Here is a 15,486-nt window from a genome sequence, read left to right as displayed (position 1 = left end):
ACCAGAGGGCAGTATACAGACGAAGGGTTATCATCTACATTGCTCTAGATGAAGCGGTCTCCATTGAATTTTCTTCGCGGTAGAAGAGGACGGGTGTTTGACTCCTTCGAGAACCGAGTGTCTTGCTAGGAGCCGAGAACGTGACCAGACGGGAGGACGGTCTGCTGCTTTGGTCAGTTCCTCCACTTTCTGGCCGTCCGCCTGTTCCCTCCACCACAGTATCCAGGCCGTCCTCGGGAGCATCGAGTCAAGCAGATTCTCCACGCTTGCTTGCTTCCGCGCCGTGGTGGATAAAAAACGACCCTTTTATCGCAGCTGTACCAGAATAGAACGGCTGGCGAGCACTGGATGGAGCGTTGGAGACGACGTCGAAGAGAAGTACCGAGCAAATGACGTGCAAATGTGAAACAATTTACCGAATGCTAGCTATGATTTGGTCTCCGTCTCTGACTCTTGAAACATTCTAGAAGCGACCACTGCTACCAAGACAAATGCTGAGATTGATACGTACCATGAAGGGTTTGTACATAGTGAACCAATCACATTTACAAAAGAAACGGTGGTTCGCCTCAACTCTCAAGCCCTCGCCCTTTCGACAGTCTAAAAGGTCGAGAGTGAACTGCGCGTGTTGGCCCCTAGAATGTACAGCTCACATATCGACCCGAGCTCTCGCGACGTTGCCAAGGAGATAAGCTATCGAGATCGCTACAACATGTACACTATTTAACACCCGGTTGTCCATCGCCCCTCCTAACATCAGTTGCCAGGCGAACACCGGATATATGTAAGGTACTGCAGAGTCCAGATGGCAACTCCTGCGCCACAAGCCGAAGTCATAATCCGGAGAAGACGCAAGGGGGCAACCAGACCGGTTACCCGAGTGCCAATGGACGAGGGGACACCAAATCCTGGAACCTACGTACGCGGAGGCACAGACTCTCTCTTCGAAGGAGGTCTAAATAATACTCTGGGCCTTGTCGCGATCTGCAGCTTGCCGAAATCTCATACATCGGGATGCACGGAATCTGCAACCGGGCCAAGGGTGGATGGTGATGTCACTGTTGCTGGGGAGCGGAGAAAACCGAGGACGGAATAATCCAGTGCATTAGTTCGAACATGCCATTGTACGGAGCATTGAGCCCGACAATCCAGGTTTAGGCTGTAAGAATAAGTGTCGAATGGTAATGCGGAATTGCCACGCCCAGGCACCACTGAACCAGAGAAACAAGAATAGAAACGGGGGGAGGCCCGGCCGGCATCCCATGGATGATGGAACATGAGAACCGTGGATGCAGTAACCAAGGTCTGTAAAGGGGTCAAATAATGGCAATTCAGGGGGGGGAAGTAGTAAAAAGCCATTGTAGAGAAACTGGGTTAATGATGGCAATCCCTGCAGCACGCAGGGAAGCCGTCCGTTGGAATTGAGTTGCTGGCTGTGAGATCCCCAGTGGGAAATTGCTGCGCCATCTCGTGTTTCCCCTCTCAAGTCCAAGGACGATCATCGCCAACTACCAACTTCTTTTGCTTCTCGCCTGCTTTATTTCCTTGCTTTCTCCCCCTTCTATATACAGCTCGAGTTCAGGATTTTCGTCTCTCGCTCAACCCAGCCTCGTGGTCTCCCGTGAGTCGGACAGTTTGGGGGCTTTTCGGACCGCAACTCCTTTTCCAGCCTCCGTCACGATCGGTTTCAGACCGACTCCTGCACGCCGTCCCTCAAAAATCGACCTGTCCGCTGCCCAACTGCCTGCCTCTGCAACGTGTGCCTCGCATCTTTACAGCAAATTCCACCTGACAATAAACCGCATCGGTTTCTCCCCCAACATCATAACAATCATTGCGCATCCGGATCGTTAGCGGCGCGATCGTGACTGGTTCGCTGGTCGTGGGTCCACCAGGCGAATTCGACCTTGACCTCGACCTCGATTTCAGGTTTCAACTTAAACCAGGCCCGTCGCTCCACGCTTGATTTCTTCTCGTTATTCCCTCGCATGGTGATTGTTTGATTTCAGCGTTCGCAAGCCATGGGTTCGACTCAGTTCGGGAATTTCAACGTGAGTTGCGGCTCAACCCACATGCTGCATGCCATGATGGTGAACTGACGCATTCTCCGCCCAAAATAGGACTTTTGTCGCGATTCTACCCTTCCAGTCTGCAATGTATGTTAACCAGCATCCCCCCAGTCTGGCGCAAAATCTTCCATATCGAAACCCGATGTGATGCTAACCACTATTTTCTTCAAAGCTCTTTAAATCCAACCAGCCCCCTAACAGTGCATTTGGTGGGTGCGAGCTCGTTGGAATCCCACTTAGCGGTGACCGACATCTTGCGAACCTCGGTATGGCTTGTCGTTTCCTCAAAAGAAAAACTTCGCTCACCTTAATAGGGTCTATATTGCTCGCGTTCATAAGCATCCTTGTCTCGTTGGTTTTGATATGGCGATCGGATCGGAAACAAGCCGCAGTTGGGCGGAGGTACGTGGTTTCGACATGTTCCCGACGAATATAACAAATCCTGATGAGGATATACAGGGAAATGCAGTTATTTCTGCTGGGATTCGCCATCATCGAGATTTGCGAAATATTTACCGTCGGTGGTTTTCCCCTTGACGATAATGTCCGAAAGGTATGGCTTCTCCGAGATTTATCCTGAATTGCCTAACATCCTGCAGGGCTTCTCAGCAGTTCACATTGCTGCGATTACAGCGACCTGCTGGATTCTTTTCTTAAATGCCTTGGTTGGCTTTCAGTTCCTTGACGATGGAACCCCTGCTTCACTAGGACTGTTTGCCTTCTCTGCCGGAATTTTATTCATCGGTACGGGGTACATCGCCTTGGACACTGCTTTCGACTGGACCGGGACGTTTGCGACAACCGAGGCCAATAATTATCGAAACATCGCGCTCTATGTATTGTACCAGCTCTTCCCGCTCGTCTGTCTGTTCGCATTCTTTGTCCTGGAAGCATACCTAGTGGTTCGCATACTTGGGGAATTCCGACCAATGCGTGCGTATATCTTCTTCTGTTGAAACAAGCCAATTTGTCTGACCAAATACAGTGTATCTCGTCGCGACCACGATTCTTTTCGCCATTGGCCAAATATTCAACTACGTTATCAGCACCCACCTCTGCTCGGCCACAGGAGGAAAGATCAACGGCGCCTTGTTCGAGACACTTTTCACATTAATCTCGGTTGTTGTGCTTTGGTTTTTCTGGAGCAGCATCACAGAAGATGACTGGCCCATGCCAATGTCCCAACCTGTACCAGGATACAATTAATTTTTAACGCGACCAATTGAAGACTAAAAACGAAAACAACGAAAAAAAAGCATGTCCAATAAAGAGACTGTCATTCTCTTGCTGTCCTCTCCAACATGGCATCACTATCGCTTACGATACTTCCACTCGCTTGATACCCAGTCCACAACGTCTCAACCTGATACCACGAAGAGGCATTGAAATTTAAACGCATGTTTCTCGCTATTTCACCGCTCATGTTTCACGATCGTCTTGGATGTGCCTATGTGCCACGACATCTGCCGTTTCGAACTATTTATGCTTTACCTTGGCCACGTGGTCTGCCGGTTGGAATGGTGTGGCGGAAACCTAGGTTGAACTTCGTCCACTGGACCTTCTTGGCACTTCATCTCGTCAGTAGGCCTGGTTTTAGATATGATATCCGCACGGTTCTCTATTTTTGCTGCTTTGAGTTAGATACCTATTTCGCGATGTATGTAGTTAGTAGTTAGTAATAAACAACTGATATTTGTACCTTCAAGCTGGGTTTTGACTATGGTATCTATATATAGCTCTAGCAGCGATCCAGGCACTGCACAACATTCTGGGAAAAAGTGTCATACATGACTTCGTCGAGACACCCAGAAGTGGATGGCCTCAATTGAGGAGGACCAATAAGGCAAAAGGCGGGAGCAATCCCTGTTGTATATCTCAGCCGTGAAGTTAAAAAAGACTCATTCGTAAACCTAGATGGGGCCAAATAAAGCCTTTTAAGCCTTTCTAGACCTACTAGCAGCTCTTGGTAGCGCATGGCAAGTTAGGGCTATCGCTATAAGATCAGCGTCTGTACAGCCAGGGCCCAGGGACAAGTACCCTCTGAGTAGTACACCATGAAGCAAACCACAAGAGCCAAGTAAACACTGCCAGCAAACATGACTTTTTAGCCTAATACGCCAATGCTCCTAATATTCTTTGCTGGCATTGTCGCGTTGATAAACGTGCATGCATAGGATTGGGGTCGGCACAGATGAGTAAAACTCATTGGATGTTCTCTCCTGAGGGCACCATTGTGCAAGAGTGTCACGTTCGCCATCGGCAGGCAGTACTCGTCCTTCTTGTTTCTAGCTTTCGGGTGGCTTTCCATGCTCAATCAAGTTTACAGTATTACGGTATTGTGTTGGGATGCGGCGTAATAAAGAGACAAATTCGCCATTTAGCGTGGTATTGAAATAACTGAGCTTCAATCCGCTTTATCGGAATGTGATGTACATGAAATTGCGACGCCATGCTAGGAAAACAACGTACTATTAGTTGCGCATATCCAAGCCCAATACGGCGAACGTGTCTGTCAAACCAACTGAACACACGGTGAAAATGAACAATATAAAACACGCATCGCCAGTTAAAGTTAAGACAAATACACGCCTATGCCAAAGGAGAAGAAAGCCAGACAGGAATTTCATACTCGTCATAAGCCCTTTATGTGCGGTCACTGGTTTGATACTATATCATACCCGAACCTTAACATCAACACAAGGAAGCGTCCATTCCCGCCTCCCAACTAGACTTCGCAGCCATTCCAGTCCAAATCCAGTGAGTTCATCAGCAGTGCTCGCTCCTGGCGTCGCTGACGAAGGACAAGAGGCGTCGCCCGCGGATAGCCGTTTTTGAGTCTCATCGACCACAGCCCCGGCAAGTGCTTTCGCGGTGTTGTTCACCGTCTCAAAGACATAACCGGCTAGCGACTCGTTTTCCATGCCGAGGAGAGTGGAAGAGTTGTTTTGTGGAGTAGTCATGTTCAAACCGTCTGTGCCATCGTAGGGTGCGTACCGCGGAGCGAACCAGTCAGCGCGGAGATTGAGGAAGCAGTGGTCGGACCAGTTGCAGGTTGAGGCGAAGAGAATAACGAGGAGGGCGGAGCAGTAGATACATGGTCGGTGGAGGAGGTAGGTGAGGGTTACGAAAGAGATGAGGAAGAGCGGGGAGGCGTTAGTTGGGATGAAGAGGAGGGGGAGCCAGCTGGGACATCTTGTTAGTTTGGCTTCTACATTTCAGAGCAACCATCAAGGAGATTCGGTACGGCGGACAGAAGGGGCGATATGCCCGCTAGCATCCAGCTACTTACCTCCTGAGACAGAACATGTTGAGGGAGCGAGTCCAAGGCTGGACGACGTAACAGGCGGAAAGCTGCCGGTGTTGCCAAACGTGAGAGAAATGTCACCGCGCAGAAAGTGCTGCACTGAAAAGGGTGTTGACTTGGATTTTTTGCACAGGGGGGATGACACGAATGAATGCGGAATTGACAGTCAGTCCATTTTGAGAGGCCGTGTTGACTGTTTCAAGACTTTGCTCTTGTCGGCCGATGATGTCGATGAAATTCTGTGGTCACGGTTGGCTTTGCGCCACAGTCCGTAACTTACAAAGTTACCGTACAGTCAGCCTCAGCGAGCTCCAGCCACACAGCGCTTGAATCTGCAGTTGAATTCACTTTCTCGTCTCCTTCGGTTCTCTCTCCTCTTCCTCTTTTCTTGCTCCTCCCTCCCTTCCCTTTCTCTTTATACTATTCAATTCCTCTTTTTGCGTTCTACTTGGTTTTTCTTTCCTTTCCGTTGCTGGTTTTTCGATTTCTTTAACTCCATCGAAGATTGTCGCTTCTTTTATTCGCCTGTCTCTGCTGTCTCTCGAAAGAGAGCTCCTGTGGAAACACTGAGCTTGGTATCTCAATTGGTGGTCGTCTTTTAACACGGCGAGCGACAGAAATGTCCACCCCCAGTGATATTCAAGCTCTCCTGGCGAGCATAAAGTCTCGACCTTCTCCTTCGAACACCCCTGCTCAGGATCCTGGCATGGCCCAGTATCCTCAGCATTACCCGCAGCATGGATACAGGCCGCAGGCGCCGCCCTATGACGGCCAGGGCTACGCGCATTCCCATCTGCATCAGCAGGCCTACCATCACCCCTCGGTCTCGTCGGCCCTGCAAAGCCCTTCTCCAGTCAACAATCCTCCTCGTCACCCATCGGACATCCTGAGCCCCAACGTCGCCACCCCCGGCGAATCGTTTCCCCAGCATCAACCCCAGCCTCAGAACCCTGACCGCTCCGTCAACTTGTTGAATCTACTGAAGTTCAACCAACATGGTGCTGGCTCTCCTCAGCAGCAGGCCCCTACAGCTGCAGAACAACCTGTTCATACACACCCATCGGCCCCCGTCCCAGAGGATGCTTCGAGGTCTCACGCGAGGGACATCTCTGCGTCTGACCTGGTAACCACTCTTTTTGGTAGACAGGGACAAGCTGCTACTGCTAACCCGGGCCAGCAAGCGGACCAACCCGCTGCCGAAAGCCCTTCTGCTACGACGAATCCCGAAAAGCCGCAAGATATGTTACTGCGTCTGCTCAACCTGCCCACGTCAGGTCAGAAATTGTCCGATGCTGCTGTCCAGTCTCCTGGTTCTATTGCATCTCAGAAGAATACGTTTTCGGAGTCTGGATTAGGACGTTCGACACCGCCAACGCAAGGTGCCGTGGAGCCGACGAGTTTTGCTCCTGTAAGATCGGACAACCCAACCCCACCCGGCAATGAAACCATTTTCGCGCACGTTAATCCGTTCGAACAGCTGGCGGCTGTGTCGCGGAACCGAACCCCTCAGCCCAATCTTCAAGATGAGAGCCCGGTTGTTGAATTTACGAAAGACGAGAAAGTGAATGTGACTACCGAGTTCCAACCTCAACCCGCACCACGAACTGCCGAAAACGCGCGCCCGAACCCTCCTAGTTTGGATGGACACCAAAAGGAAGCCGTTACAAATGTGGTTGACAGGCTCGTAGAGCAGATTACACGGGACGTTGACGAGTCTTACGAAAAGTTGACTCAGGTGAATGGTTCTCCAGGACCAGCGCTGCAAGAAGATAGCGTTAAAACTACTGTGATGACCACTGAGACTACTGTTCAGGATTCCAATGGTGAGACGGAAGTCGTGAAAGAAACTACTGAGGAAGTTGCTGCTACCACAGGAGTGAAAGAGAATTCCAATGGCAGTGGGGAGGCGTTGGCGGATAGTTGGGAGAGTGCCGAGGACAGTGCTGAAAAGGATGAAGAACGTGTCGTTCCCGTACACAACTTTCCCCTGAGGCCATTCATATCCATTATTGTCAAGCCGTATGCTGGAAAGCTCCCGGCTTTGCGCGACGACGGAATCATGGATATTGCTCGGTTGAAGAAAGACTTCGATCAGCTCGACCGTTCGTTGACCTCTGCTACTCCCGACTATATTGTCTATGCGCTTGCCAAAAATGGAGGAATGAGAATTATTCGTCAAGACGATGGAAGCGACAAGCAGGTGCTACGCTCCACTCGTGACCGTGTGTTTAATGTTGCGGTATGCACATCACAGTCTGCCGGCGGGTCTTCCGAAGACCAAGCCGTTCTAGGAATTGGTGTCAGTGGCACTGTATACTGGATTTTGATTTCTCGAGGAGATAAAGATCTTTTTGAGCAGGATGCTTTGGAGAGTGAAAGTCTCATCTTCCCACCGTTCCCGGCTTCTGACGAGAACACCTCCGGCGGCCAGCTGAAAACGCGGGCTAAACGGAGCTCTCAGCACTCTGGGTTCTTTGCGATTGGGCGGGGCAAGAACATCTATGTAATCTCTCCACAGGCTGCTGCAAACCCTACATACGGCGTCTCGGGCAACAACCGAACTGTGAATACTGAAAAATTCTTCAAGGAGCGCGCTTTGAAGATCTCAACCGGAAAGGCCGGGAAGGACTTCGTGTTTAGCGCTGACGATACCGTCATTGCTTCGCTCGATAAAACCGGTCGCCTTCGTTTCTGGGATATCCGCGAAGTGGTCAACAACCCAGACGCCGGTATCAATGCTTCTGAGATCCGTATCCCGCTGAACACTTTTGTGACTGGCTCTCCTACCGAGAAGTCGTGGCCAACATCTGTCCTTTTCATGGACAAGTTGCGCCCTTATGTGAAGTCGATGGCGCTCCGTTACGTTCTTGTTGGATTGAAGCAGAATCACACTTTGCAGCTCTGGGATATTGGGCTAGGCAAGGCAGTGCAGGAGCTCAAATTCCCGCACGAGAACGAGTCCGACGCCATTTGCAGTGTTGCGTATCACGCACCATCTGGAATCCTTGTTGTCGGACACCCGACCCGGAACTCCATATACTTTGTTCACTTGTCGGCCCCGAAGTATAACTTACAGTCGATGTCACAGGCCTCATTTATCAAGCGTGCGGCAGAGAAGGACAACACCCTTCCGAAGCCGGAATCAACCGCTTGTCTCAGCGGGATTCGTGAGGTATCTTTCGCGTCAAAGGGCCAACTTCGCAGTCTGGACCTTCTGCCGATCACAAAGGCAGCCGGCGAGGAAAGTGGCCTTTTCGAACTTTACGTTATGCACTCTCGTGGCGTTACATGCCTTAACATCAAGAAAGAAGACCTCGGTTGGAGCCAAGACAACAGAATTGTTCGCCCCGTTAATGCTCTTAGCGAGGGCCTGATTGAGATTTCTGATCTTCAATCCTTCCCAACCTACGTTGCAGACGATTTTTCTGTAAACGGTGATTCTACTGGCACTCCCACAAAGGTTGTACCAAAGGAATTTGTGAAGGCTACCCCGGAGCCCATCGCTGAAGATAGCGCCAGTGCCGGTGCTGGACCCAGTGCTCAACGCACACAATCCCCTACAAAGGCCGCGCCCAAGAAAAAGCAGGTTGATGAGCCTGTAGAAGCGACGTCTGCGGGCCCGTCTGAAAAACCTGAGAAAAAGAAGAAGAAGAAGGGAGCTGCTGCGGCCAGTGAACCTACGAAGAAGGAACCTCTCTCGACACCTGATCAGTTTAACCGTGAGGCGCCGAAGGTTCTGGCGAGTGCACCCAAGCCCACAGTCGCAGGAAATGGTGTTGGCGATTCTCACGAGACCTGGAATAAACACATCGAGGCATTGCAGGATGGAGTCACTTCTGAATTCAACAAGAGCCTCGGCCGTGAGCTAGAAGGACTATACACTCGGTTTGATGAGGAACGGCGTAGCTGGGACGCTGCGTTTGCTTCCAAGCAAGACCAGGTTTTGCGCATGGTATCAAGCACGCTCTCCGAAAACGTGGAGAAGAACCTTGCGCGTATTGTCACCCAGAGCATCCAGTCTGACGTGGTCCCCGCGCTTGGAGACCTCACTTCTGCTGCTGTGAGCAAGCAATTGAATACTGTTCTGTCTCAGCAATCTGGTGGTGTCATTTCCCGTGAACTGCGGCAGTCTCTGCCGGACTCAGTTTCCCGCGCTCTGCAGCAGCCCGACGTAATGAAAGTTGTGTCAGATGCTGTGAGCCAGAGGTTGAGTACTCATGTAGAAAGCCAAATTTCCAAGACTCTGCATGATACCCTTGCGCCCACTCTGAAGAATGTCGCTCTCCGGGCAGCGGAGATGGTCGGAAATGACGTGGAGAAGCGTATGCAGACTCAGATAAAGCAACATGAAGCCCAACGCCAAGCCGATGCTGCCAAAATCGACCAACTCACTGCTCTAGTTCGCGGCATGTCGGATACTGTTGCGTCCATGGCCGCTGCGCAGACTGGATTCCAGCAGGAGGTTTTGCGCCTGAACCAGGTTGTTTCTGCGCAGAATGAACCCGGAACCCAACAAATCCCAGTGAATCAACCAGCAGTCGCGCCAGCTCCGTTCAACGAAGTGCCAAACCCTGAAGAAAGAGAGATTGCAGAAATTACACAGTTGATACGCGATGGGAGATACGAAGAAGGCTCAGTTAAGGTATGTTCCATTTTACTCATTAATAATACAACGTTTCTAACTTGCGCCAGTGGCTTCAATCTGAGCAACAGGCAGATCTGTTCGATCGCCTCTTTGTCCACATTGACCCGTCCTACTTGAACACACTTTCCCCCATAGTGGCACTGTCAGTTGGTGTGGCCGTTACATCCTCCATGCAGACAAATGCTATGGAGCGTCTCACGTGGCTCGAGGTCGTTCTTCAGACAGTTAATTTAAGGGTCAGTAAACATCATTCACACGAGTCCACCTTGTTAAATACTAACTTGTATTAGGATGCCGATATTCAAGAGGTCGCACCCAAGATTATGGACATCCTGATCGCTCGCCTGAATGGCCTCTACATGTCTGTTGCCAAAGAGGCACCTCACAGCGCCATCCTGCGCAGGATCCCCCCGCTCGCTCGCCGGGCTACCGATCTCCGTAATCTCCGTGGTTAAAGGTATCGGAATCGGTAATTATGACGTGCATGTTGAATGCGTTCTGCATTTGGATCTCTAATGATGGTTATGAATCATGCATTAGCGCAATACAATCAACATGAAGGGTGATTGATATTCTTGATATTTTTGCTGTCTTTAATGCATAGTGCGACATGGCATGCATGACATGAACATTTACTATGATCATTGCGATGGCATATCGAGGGCTAATTACAATTGTCGTAATGAACCATTATTTTGACTTTGCAGTCCTTCCAATAGTAATCACCTGGCTATAATTGCCTGCACCTGTCTCTCAACTTGACGAGAACCTATGATGGCCACTGAAAGCTGAGATCCTCGTAGATTATCGGTTACAGCGGGTTCTTACTGTAGATAGAAGTGTATTCGATTCGCCTGCCCCTTGAAATCTGAATCCCACTATATAAAATGCGATATAATGTTAATACAATACATGCCTTCCCACTCATCTAACGCCAGACAATTCCCATAAATAGGTGTAAATTGAATCAATCATGCATAAAATGCAACCCTCTCTTTAGTAGCTGCAGCCACATTTCCAGATTCACCGTCCTCAACAAACTCAAACCCCAACGCCCGCCAGTTCAGCTCCTTTCTCCAGTGGAGGCCATAATATAACCGATCCTGTACCTTTTCTTCCTGGTCATGCGCTGGTCCGCTGTCTCCCTCGTGTTCAGTTGCCTCATCAGTAACAGGTACAGGCGCGATGACAGGCTCAGAAGCAAGACCCCCCGTAACCATCCTCCCACTTTGCGGAAAGATAACAGAGCGGAACCGCGAAAGGAGGAGACCCATGGAGCAGCACAGACAAGGCTCATGTGTCAAGTACACGTCCAGGTCAGTACATAGATATCCACCTCGCGAGCGCGGACGGATTCTGGGCTCTGATTTCTCTTCCCCAGCAGACGTTGAGATGGGAACAGCCCGGGAATCATCGTACCCAGTCTTCTGGTATTTCTCTGGGACGCCTGGGGTTGTATCTCGCGTTTCAGGCTCAGACTCTGGAGCTGTAAGGTCTTTTTGCGAAAGGAAATATAACTCCAACGGAGACAAAGATGGTTTATCATTCTCCGCATCTGGGTCCCCAGCCCGTCTTTTATACGCGATTATCTCGGCGGCGCGCATGAGCGCGTGCAAGTCCGGGCCCCCCTCGAGGTCTGGGTCGTATGTCCTGGTGGCTGGATTTGGGCCTTCGCCGGTATGCAATTCAGCTGTTGAAGGGCATCCGGCTTCGCCACGAGAATACCGTGCGTCGCCGGCGACAGCGACGATTGCATCCGCCCAATTGGTGTCCATGTCGTCTCCTGCGTCTAGTATCCTAGAGATGATATCCGAATCAACGACTACGGCGCCGACACCGCGGCCTCGACCGGATTGCTCTGCTTCCTCGGCGACCTTGCGCGCGAAGGCTAGATACCGGCCTGCGTCTGGCTGAATGAACTCGCGCGTACGGTTCAGGACCTGAACTGGGGGTGAGACTGTCGCCCGTGCAGCGGCTGGGTTGTAAACGACCGGCCATAATTCCTTGGACCATTTCTCGGCCTGCGCTTGGCCTAGTGGTGGGAGGGTGGGGACTTTAATGGTGTGCAGCTCAACCTGGCCTGCAGGATCTGAAGATTGCGATTCGGGGTTTTCTGGTGTCGGGACAAAGGGGGCGAGGAGTTCTTGTAGACGGTTTACGTCCGGTAGAGGTGGTGAGATTAAGACAAATATAATCTGTGGCGAAGGGTTGTCGTTTAAGAGGATCGGGTGTAGACGTTCTGGGAGGTTGCCTTGCTTCGCGAATCGGCGGAGATGGTTCATGGGGCGGGCAGCGTCGCGGGGAAAGGCAGCATCGAGGACTCTATACTGATCAACGCTCGGACAGAAAATGATACGACTCGGCAAGCGACTCACTTTACGACCTTCGCGGCACTTTTCACGTTCACCCCCGCAACGTAGGCGTCCCCTTGGAACCATTAGATCAGGTAGGCCGCAATCCAACTGGTTAATGTACATACCATATTCCTCTACAGGTTGAGTTTCTTGTACAGTTTTTATAGGCGTTACTTCGCCTACGAGAGGCTGAACGTCGCGAATGATCTCCTGGGCATCCATGAGCTCTGGAGGGGAGCGAAGAAGTTCCAGGGATTGCGAACTTGGGCCAGCCGGTTAATGAGCGGCAAGCACGAGGGAAGCGACTAAAGGGGCAGGTGAGCTCAATATCATGACATCTGGACGTGTATATTGAGCAGCACTGGTTATCTGGCAGTTTGATGGTCTTTGGCGGAATGAATAAAGATTGAAGTTATCCCCGCTGCAACCCTGTACCCTAAAACCTAAGCCCTACGGGGGTTTTTTTGCCTGAGGCACAAGTTACGTCACAAAGCCGTCGTCTCCTTTTGGCCAGGAAACAGCATTAGTAGGAATTGTAGCAAGACATAGCAGAGAATTATAAACAGATGAAATTAATAGTTGGTATTCAGATACGCGAAGAACTGGAATCTCAAAAAGGCCGCCCTGCTACCTGAAACGCCGAGAATGAAGTTGTACAAAACACAGAGGGATATAAGAACACAGGAAAATGAAACGCAAATATGTGGAATCGTAAGCAGAATTAGGATAAAGCCCCAGTATAAACAGACACGCCACACGACTTGCTCTCTGTCGAGCGCTCTAATGCATGCAGAGAAACTCCAAGTCCCCTATGTGTGCTATTTCCGGTTGTTGCAACGCCTCGTCGTGTATACCAGTCACAAAGGAAAGCCGGTTTGGTTGGCCCAATCAGGCACTGGATTGGATCTCATACCCTTCGCACCTTTCTGCCAGGCTCTGGTAGTAGTCATTAAGAACCTCGGGTTGAGGGACGATACGCCACTCGACACGGAAGAGAAATTCTAGTTCAAGAAGGGCTAATTCGGTCATACTGATTCCCCCAACTCGGGCGTAGGTTTTGTTGGTCCAGAAGCTATCGCTGAGTCCTTTGGACGCAACAGTCGCACTGGTAATCAGGAACCGATGGATTGTCAAGCTCGAGACGGTGAAGGCTGGGTATAACGCACAAAGCCGGTCGATATAATACACCATACTTAGCAGAATGGGCGGAGACAAGGTCGCGTGAGTCGTGAGTCGTTGTAAGTAGTCATGCACTGAAATCCGAGGAGGCGAGCGTGAGTGGAAACGTGTCAATCGACCCTGGTGCAAGGGTATCTTGTCATTAAACCGAATAAGCTCCAACAGCATACTCGAGATCAGGAAAACTAGGTCCTTGGGGTTGGCGAATTCATAACGAGCCGGAAGGTATTTAACGGCGGGCTTATCCGAGCGTTGTCTCTTTGACTGCGAACGTTCGAGGTCTAAATTCTCTAGCTCCGCAGCCGCTGCACGGCTAGGAGGAGAATCATTTGGGCTGTTACGCTTGTTGGACCCTGCGTTGCTGGTTGGCGCCGGCATTGAGGGCGCTTGCGAGCTCTGGGGAGGGGGGGCTGGGGCCGGAGGGGCAGATGCAGGAACAGACGAACTGTTACTGGCAGGATGGTCGGGGTAATCGGGGAGGGCGGCGTTAGGACCGGGAGCTGCAGCGGAGGCAGCTGCAGCAGACTCGGAGGCGCTAATTCCGCCCCCAAGGGAGGTCTGCCCGGCGGACATACGACCGCAAGGAAGGTCCCCTGAGGGCCTGACAGACGGAGTAGAAACCGAGTGCCTCTTCAGAGCTGACCGGAGCTCTTCAATGGCCACACGAGAGGAGCGGGGAGTGAAAGGACTACCGGGCACAGCAGATCGATCGGCGGCAGAGTCATAATGCTGGCTATGATAAGCAAAGGCAGCTGACGTCGACGACAGGCGGCGCGAGAAGGAAGTCGAGCATGGAGAGAGAGGAGGTTGGGGCTGAGAAGTGGAAGGAGAGGAGGGAGAGGGCCGAAGGGCGGCGGAGGGCGAGGGCGAAGAAACTAACATCTCCGCCCAACAGGTTCACCACGTGGGCGCAGGATTGAACGAGGTTGCTCGAGATTGGCAAATGCTGTGAAACCCAAGACCGGAACTATTGCATTTGGTGTCGTGCACATACTCATCGTGCTGATCCCCTACTCAAGACACGGCAGTGATCAGATACAACGATGATGATGAGGAAGGTAAGTGTCAGGATAGTTGATTTAAAAGAAGAATCATTCCACCACTAGGTGCCAGTCACACTGTGCCCTGTTGTGAAGTCTCTGAAAACCTGTGCCCGTTCGGTACTGTAAGGTCGAGACCCAGCAGAAGGAAATCTCTCCTTAATAAGGTTTAGTGTTTTATGTTCAGCCAATAGAATTCATTAATAAGCGCTTTTCCGGAAAAGCCGGCCGTACGGAACGTCCCCAATACATCAGTACGCCTGGCAGAATCAGCCACTTGTGGACCAGGCCTGATGAGGGCCTTTCGTCACTGGCGCATTCTGCTTTTATTGGCAGATTAAGAACTCAATGCGGTCGGATCCCCAGACAGCCCTGGAACCAAGGAACTTGGCCCCCGGGAGAACTGACCTGCCAGACCAGCTGACATGCTGCGGAACTGTCAAGCAGAGGCGACAGTTCCTCCTGTTCCTTTGAGGGCCGTGCGATTTGACAGAGTTATCAGATCCTCAGATCACTTCCAAGCTCGGGACCGTCTGCGCAGCTTCAGCCCTTTCAGGGGCTACTTCGGTGCCTAACGCGCTAAACCGTCCTGCAACCTGCACTCTGGCAGTAAGGCTGAGTCACGTGATTACTGTCTTGATTAGTAACCAGTTAATGTCATGTGACGGTCACCTGATATACTTCCGAAAACGGTAAAGCATATCTGCCCGCGCCAAGACCTGCGGTTTTGAGTGTCAATGACCTGGTCGATCTCCGTGTCGACTGTCTCTTTCTGTATTTTACAGTCTGGCTTTTTTTGTGTCATGATAGATGTGTTTATATTTATACGACTTGCATCATCTGTTAGTCTTGTTTAGTTGTTGCATTGGTGGGTTGAATTCGAAGCTCCAACCTT

The 15,486-nt window shown here is 51.0% G+C and overlaps 5 protein-coding genes across 5 annotated transcripts; 2 read left to right on the top strand and 3 right to left on the bottom strand.

Moving 5' to 3' along the window:
- Window positions 1-1,690: 1,690 nt before the first annotated feature.
- ASPVEDRAFT_320607 (chitin synthase export chaperone) lies at window positions 1,691-3,371 on the top strand. Its single transcript, XM_040810554.1, has 7 exons — window positions 1,691-2,051; window positions 2,121-2,156; window positions 2,242-2,335; window positions 2,384-2,471; window positions 2,529-2,622; window positions 2,669-3,002; window positions 3,055-3,371. The coding sequence occupies exons 1-7, from the start codon at window positions 2,022-2,024 to the stop codon at window positions 3,273-3,275; spliced, it is 897 nt and encodes a 298-aa protein (XP_040672124.1). The 5' UTR covers window positions 1,691-2,021; the 3' UTR covers window positions 3,276-3,371.
- A 1,001-nt stretch (window positions 3,372-4,372) lies between these two features.
- Window positions 4,373-5,573, bottom strand: ASPVEDRAFT_45750 (uncharacterized protein). Its single transcript, XM_040813380.1, has 2 exons — window positions 5,359-5,573; window positions 4,373-5,252 (listed from the first exon to the last, which is right to left on the bottom strand). Exons 1-2 carry the CDS (start codon window positions 5,373-5,375, stop codon window positions 4,742-4,744), a joined length of 528 nt encoding a protein of 175 aa, XP_040672123.1. The 5' UTR covers window positions 5,376-5,573; the 3' UTR covers window positions 4,373-4,741.
- A 419-nt stretch (window positions 5,574-5,992) lies between these two features.
- On the top strand, window positions 5,993-10,473 carry ASPVEDRAFT_139692 (uncharacterized protein; the record flags this gene model as incomplete). The annotated part of the gene is made up of 3 exons (XM_040807596.1): window positions 5,993-10,015; window positions 10,066-10,254; window positions 10,309-10,473. 3 exons carry the CDS (start codon window positions 5,993-5,995, stop codon window positions 10,471-10,473), a joined length of 4,377 nt encoding a protein of 1,458 aa, XP_040672122.1.
- Window positions 10,474-10,989: 516 nt separating this feature from the next.
- On the bottom strand, window positions 10,990-12,594 carry ASPVEDRAFT_87664 (putative tRNA-specific adenosine-34 deaminase subunit Tad3; the record flags this gene model as incomplete). The annotated part of the gene is made up of 3 exons (XM_040818119.1): window positions 10,990-12,340; window positions 12,394-12,445; window positions 12,498-12,594. The coding sequence occupies 3 exons, from the start codon at window positions 12,592-12,594 to the stop codon at window positions 10,990-10,992; spliced, it is 1,500 nt and encodes a 499-aa protein (XP_040672121.1).
- Window positions 12,595-12,997: 403 nt separating this feature from the next.
- phoB (regulatory cyclin phoB) lies at window positions 12,998-14,577 on the bottom strand. Its single transcript, XM_040813379.1, has one exon. It carries the CDS (start codon window positions 14,431-14,433, stop codon window positions 13,261-13,263), a length of 1,173 nt encoding a protein of 390 aa, XP_040672120.1. The 5' UTR covers window positions 14,434-14,577; the 3' UTR covers window positions 12,998-13,260.
- Window positions 14,578-15,486: the final 909 nt, after the last annotated feature.

Source organism: Aspergillus versicolor, assembly GCF_001890125.1.
Source record: "Aspergillus versicolor CBS 583.65 unplaced genomic scaffold ASPVEscaffold_10, whole genome shotgun sequence".
In the NCBI taxonomy this organism is placed as follows: Eukaryota; Fungi; Ascomycota; class Eurotiomycetes; order Eurotiales; family Aspergillaceae; genus Aspergillus; species Aspergillus versicolor.
The sequence above is the reverse complement of the archived record's forward strand: the minus strand, read 5'-3'. Positions and strand labels throughout refer to the sequence as shown.

Excerpts from the sequence above, each read along its gene's own strand:
- ASPVEDRAFT_320607 (XM_040810554.1), top strand. The coding sequence starts at position 2,022 with ATGGGTTCGACTCAGTTCGGGAATTTCAAC. Across the intron at positions 2,623-2,668 it reads TTGACGATAATGTCCGAAAG|GGCTTCTCAGCAGTTCACAT; the intron begins GTATGGCTTCTC and ends AACATCCTGCAG. Across the intron at positions 3,003-3,054 it reads TGGGGAATTCCGACCAATGC|TGTATCTCGTCGCGACCACG; the intron begins GTGCGTATATCT and ends GACCAAATACAG.
- phoB (XM_040813379.1), bottom strand. The coding sequence starts at position 14,433 with ATGTTAGTTTCTTCGCCCTCGCCCTCCGCCGCCCTTCGGCCCTCTCCC.